At 39.2% G+C, this 6,000-nt stretch overlaps 1 protein-coding gene across 1 annotated transcript in view; it reads right to left on the reverse strand.

Annotated features, from left to right (window-relative positions):
- The window catches only part of MAGT1 (magnesium transporter 1), a 58,873-nt gene extending 53,865 nt beyond the window's left edge, over nt 1-5,008 (reverse strand). The window contains exon 1 of the mRNA XM_058714858.1: nt 4,758-5,008. Within this exon, the coding sequence (XP_058570841.1) occupies nt 4,758-4,859 (102 nt within the window). The 5' untranslated portion in view covers nt 4,860-5,008. The remainder of the gene's footprint in view (nt 1-4,757) is intronic.
- Nucleotides 5,009-6,000: the final 992 nt, after the last annotated feature.

Below are 6,000 nucleotides of genomic sequence, written 5' to 3' on the forward strand. Positions count from 1 at the left end.
AAAGTAATGTCAGAGAATGTAGAAGTTTTCCCAACAATAACCTTCCTTGTCAAAATATGTAGTACTTCTATTTTCTGAATAATATTCATAAAAATATCACAAAGATATCAACTGAAAAGTAATTTACTACCACAGAGGAACACAATCTTATTTTCTAATATTAATCTAATGTCCTCTATATGCCAGGTACAGCATTAAGCACTTTACAGCCTTCATCATTTAATTTTCACAATATGCATAGAAATAGGCATTTTTGCATTCTACCGATAAGGAAAATGAGACTAAGAGTAACTGGCTAAGGATCACTTGGATTACATTAACATATATGCTTTTTATATTTTATAAAATTTTTTGGAAAACTGAGAAAAGAGGGGAGACCTATTTGTCATCCTAGCATTATTATAATCATTTTTATTAGGCTTCAGTATGCTTTGTGCATTCATTGTTTTCCATATTTCATATTATTTCTCTGTTACAGATTCCCAGAAGTAGATCAAGATATACAGATCATTTTATCAAAGGTCATGCTTACTCATTTTTATCATGCTGCCTTCCTAAAATGACACCAGATGCAAGGACAAACAATTTTCCTTCTACTAAAGGGAGATACAATTCATCAGAAAAATAAAATAAGTCATTTCAAAAGGAACCTTTGTGGCCTAGCAGAGAGGAAGGGGATTGGAGTCAGACCTGGGGTGAAATCCCAGCTCAGTCTCTAGAGCTGTGCTTCTTTGGGCAAACTCACATCTCTCTGGTTCAACATCAGTTACCTCTTCCCTCATCTTTCTAAAGGGATTAATACTCTGCAGGGTTATTGTGAGAATTATAGATAATGTATATAAACCACAGTGCCTGGCATGTAGAAGGTATTGAATAAATATTATAGAATAAGTCAATGTTCCAGTGAAAACACTGTTATGAGTGTAAATAATCAGATAAGTAGGGTAGCATTACATTTAACAACAGACAACCAGGAGGAACTTGAGAAGTGATTTTTAATTATATTACTTTAGGAAAAGTGTCTTTTTAAAAGGAATACTTAGATTATAAGACTGGACATCACCCTAAAGTTTAAAGCCACATCTACTATGATGGATAGACCTGAGATTAAAAAAAAAAAAAAAAAAGAGTGTGGGGGGGCCTGGGTGGCTCAGTCAGTTAAGCGTCCGGCTTCGGCTCAGGTCATGATCTCATGGTTTGTGAGTTCGAGCCCCGCGTCAGGCTCTGTGCTGACAGCTCAGAGCCTAGAGCCTGCTTCGGATTCTGTGTCTCCCTCGCTCTCCGCCCCTCCCTCACTCATGCTATGTCTCTCTGTCTGTCTGTCTCTCAAAAATAAATAAACATTAAAATAAATAAATAAATAATGTTTTCAAAATTGACAAAAAAAGTAAGTGTTCTGTAACAGAACACCTATATTTTTTAATTGTCTCTAAGTAGTATCACAGTTATCTTTTTTTAACAGTTTAAAACATCCTCAGTTACAGGGGAAAGGGGTAAAAACTAAACCATCTTTACCATCCTATATTAATTCCTTGTTTACTGATGAGAAAATCCAACTTCAGGCTGTGAAATCTAAACAAACTGCAAGTGAAAGGACAGATTCCTGACTCTATATACACACAATTAATGAATTAACTTGATGTTTATCAAGGACCTTTTTGACATTGATGGATGCCAGGAAACAAAAATTAATTTAAAAGTATCTGTATTCAAGATGATCACAGAGTATGGGAAAGACTGATATATGAACATGATTACGTGATATGCTGAATTCATCTCAATTCACCTGGGGGGACTAGGAAAAGCTTGGTTGAGGAAGAAGATAATGTTTGAGCTAAGACTTGAAGAGTAGGAATCCTCAGGTGAATGAGGGGGGGCGGTGAGAGAAAAGGAAAATACTCCAGAAGTCCAGCAAATACAGACAGTTGCAAGAAAATACAGAAATATCAAGGAAGGCAGATAATTCAGTATGACTAGTACAGTCATAGTATAGAGAGGAGCTTGGACTGAGATGAGCCTGGAACAAGCCAACCAGGGACAAGCTACAGAAGCCTTTTTATACTTTGCAAAATAGGTTTAAAAGGCTTCCAGATTTTCATGTTAGCATCTCTGGCAACACTACAAAGGATTGGTTGAAGGAAGGATGGGTTCAAAACGACCAGTTAGGCAGTATCACAACAGATTTGCAAGAGTGGTAAGGGTCTGAAAAGTGGGCATGATGGGAAGGAAGTTGGAATCTGATTCCTTTTTAAACTATTTTACTGAGATAAAATTTACATAACATAAATCCACCATGTTAATCATTTTAAAGCATAGAATTCATTGCTGATTCCTTTTCATTTATTTTTTTAATTTTTTGACGTTTATTCATTTTTGAGGGACAGAGAGAGACAGAGTGCAAGCAGGGAAGGGGCAGAGAGAGAGGGATACACAGAATCCAAAGCAGGCTCCAGGCTCCAAGCTGTCAGCAGAGCCCGACGCGGGGCTCGAACTCACAAACTGCAAGATCATGACCTGAACCGAAGCCGGACCCTCAACCAACTGAGCCACTCAGGCTCCCCTGCTGATTCCTTTTTTTAAAAAATCTATCTTCTGGGGCGCCTGGGTGGGTCAGTCGGTTAAGCCTCCGACTTCAGCTCAGGTCATGATCTCATGGTTCATCCCCCCACGTCAGGCTCCATGCTGACAGCTCAGAACCCGTAGCTTGCTTCAGATTCTGTGTCTCCCTCTCCCTGCCCCATCCCCGATCCCACTCTGTCTCTCTCTCACTCTCTCAAAAATAAACATTAAAAAAATTTTAAAAATAAATAAATAAAATTTAAAAATCTATCTTCTGCTAGGCACTTCTTCTATTTCAGTGAAAGATTAAATGACTAAATAGAATTTAACTGGTAGAAATAGTAGTTTTAAAAAATCTTCACTTTTCTTATTTAAAAAGGAGTAAGTAGTTACTGTAGAAATTCAGACAATACCAGGATATAATGTAAAAAGTTAAAGTGTTCCCCTAATGAACAATCCCAACTACCCAGAGATAGCCACTGTTAAGATTGTTATGTATCCTTACAAAGGTTTCTCTATACATACATATGCACTTATATGTAGGTTGGGGGGGGGTTGCATAAAAGGCACCTGAAATGTAAAGTATTTCCCGGGGCACCTGGGTGGCTCAGTCGGTTGAACGTCTGACTTCGGCTCAGGTCGTGATCTCACAGTTTGTTGAGTTTGAGCCCCGTGTCAGGCCCTGTGCCTAGAGCCTGCTTCAGATTCTGTGTCTCCTTCTTTCTCAGCCCCTCCCCCACTCACACTCTGTCTCTCATTTGACTATGACTAAACATTAAAAAAACTTTTTTTAAAGAATTTAAAAAAGTATTTCCCTGCATCTTGTTACCCATGTAAAAACAGCTTGGAATCCCCCACCCCCCAAAAAAGCCTGTTCACTTCACTATACATTTGAAAACTGTGTTTTTTTAAAATTTTCTGCCAACCTAGTAAGTAATTCACTAACTTCCTGGCTTCTTTTATCGACTAGTTCAAATATTCAGAAACAGAAAAAAATAGGCTCCCTTAAAATGTTTTTTTTTTAATTTTTTTTAATGTTTATTTATTTTTGACAAAGAGAGAGGCAGAGCATGAGCGGGGAGGGGCAGAGAGAGAGGGAGACACAGAATCAGAAGCAGGCTCCAGGCTCTGAGCTGTCAGCACAGAGCCCGACGAGGGGCTCGAACTCACAGACCGCGAGATCATGACCCGAGCCGAAGTCGGACGCTCAACCGACTGAGCCACCCAGGAACCCCTAAAATAGGCTCCTTTAAATTCAGCTCAGTTGACAAGCATGTGAGACGTTTAAATGGTATTTTAAAAGTGTGTGTACAGGTGTTGTGTACTAGAGGAAGCACAAAAAAAAGTTCCTGTACTACAGGAACTAGCATAAGACTGACCTAGGATTTTAGTTCTTGTTCTGCAACAAATAACTGTGTAAGCTTAGTACTCAGTTTTCCTCATCTATAAAATTAGAGAACATAAATAATTGTTAGTAATCTCTAAGAGCATATGGCTCTAAGTCACAAATGTTTCAAAACACAATGTTAAAATGCCTTCCTTTGCTTGCATTGCTTAACGGTAAGTAAAGAATATTGTATGTCCTCTTCTTGCCAAAGCCAGTAAATTCCACAAAGAGGGAATCTTAGTTTTGTTCACTTACGCATATCAAGCTCCTACAACAGTACCTGGCATATTTGATATTGGTAAATGATTGAAAATGTTTTAAGAGCTTCCATCCCAGTAAATTGCTTCGAATCACTTATTTGGACAATGTTATAATCCTGGCATAGTTTTAGCTTTTCAGTTTAATTCTCACATTCCTGAAGCGAAAATGCTACAAACATATAGCTCTTAGTCGTCTAGAAAGAAGTTGCATCTACGGACTGCAGAAAATCTACCCACCGACCTAAAGTCAAACTTCCCTTAGCACCTGATGGGGTCCATACTGAAAGTACTGTCAACACTCGCAACTGTGTACATGCACAGGCCTAACGAAGCCAGATTGTCATCTACCCCACCCCTCTCAGACTCTACATCCCCAGAAGACAAGAAGTTACAATTTCTTCTCTCGCGAACCCCATAACTCTTAAAAACGGTGAAAATGGAGCCACCAAAAGACACAGAACCATTGGGGGAAAAGGAATGGGAAAGAGTACAGACCCTCTCAAGCCCCACTATTTGGGAAAAGCCCGTGTTGTCGCAAACAGCGTCCTCACCTCCTTCTTTCTTTGGGCAGAAGCTGAGGCAACCCCGTAACTGAGCAGCAGCGCCACCGCCATGTTCGCGGAGACACACCAAAGACACCAACGCGCTGCCATGTTCGCTCCTCTCCCTCTGAGAAGCTAAACTTTCTTCGGGCTCGGTCTGAGGGTCGGGCGTGAGAACAGGCGAACCAGCCCCCTGTCCCTCCTCATTGGTCCAACTTAGCCCTTTTGGGTGACCCTTCACATTACGTCACGGCGCTCTACTGCTAGACGCCCACTAAAAGACGGTTCACTTCTAATTGGTCTCTGTTAGCCAATAGAAAAAGGATAATCTGGTGGTTTTTCATTGGTTTGCTAAGGATGATTAACCACCCCTTTCGTTTACGAAAAGCTGAGACATTTCATGGATCTTCACAGGCGCATGCGCAGTTGGGAAGCGTTGGGGGGTGTTTTTTTTTTTTTTCTACCCTAATCCAAAATGGTTTAAGGTTGCTGAAACGGAGTCTTCCCCGCTGATTTAGAAGTCCTTGAAACCCACTTTGTTCATGTAATGTTCCAGAGAAAGTGGGCCCAGCCACGAGAATGTTAGCTATCTTATTCCTCATTCTGCCTGTAAAGCTTTTCGAATCAGATGAAAATAGTAAAGGCAGGAAAGCAGAAATACACTTGATATCAATGAGGGAGATTTTTAAAAGAAAATGAGTAAGAGCTTGTTGAATACTTTCTGTGTCCCAGGAACTGTGCCTTGTCCTCTGAACAGAGTGGACGTCAAAGTTATTTAAGTTTTTTTTTTCATGAAAATGTTAAAGTTAACGTTCTTTATTGCTTTAAAACACCAACAAAGACTTAAATTTCAGTTTATAGACAACAAATGCCGTCTTTTTTGTTATTTTGTTTGGGAGATGAGCGCGAAACTAAGGTTGTAAGGAAGGATTTCTGTCTTTTTAGTTTTTGTGTCATAGTCCGTTTCTTTAAACACAAAATTCCCCTTATCTAAAAAATAACAAAAATGCTACATAGCTAAAGAAGTTTCCATTTATTTGGTCCAGTTCTGTTTATCATAGTAGGTTGTAAATCTGGGATGATTTAACTAGACAAGAATAATATACTCCAGAGGAAAATATACCAACAAAATAAAATCAGGTGCCTATAATTTGGATTTAAATTCATGGTGTGAAACATGATATGACTACACTTTTAGGCCTTGCTGGAAGTACATGCACATACACACACAGAAAGAGAATTTCATTATGTT

Source organism: Neofelis nebulosa, chromosome X, assembly GCF_028018385.1.
Source record: "Neofelis nebulosa isolate mNeoNeb1 chromosome X, mNeoNeb1.pri, whole genome shotgun sequence".
Classification (NCBI taxonomy): Eukaryota; Metazoa; Chordata; class Mammalia; order Carnivora; family Felidae; genus Neofelis; species Neofelis nebulosa.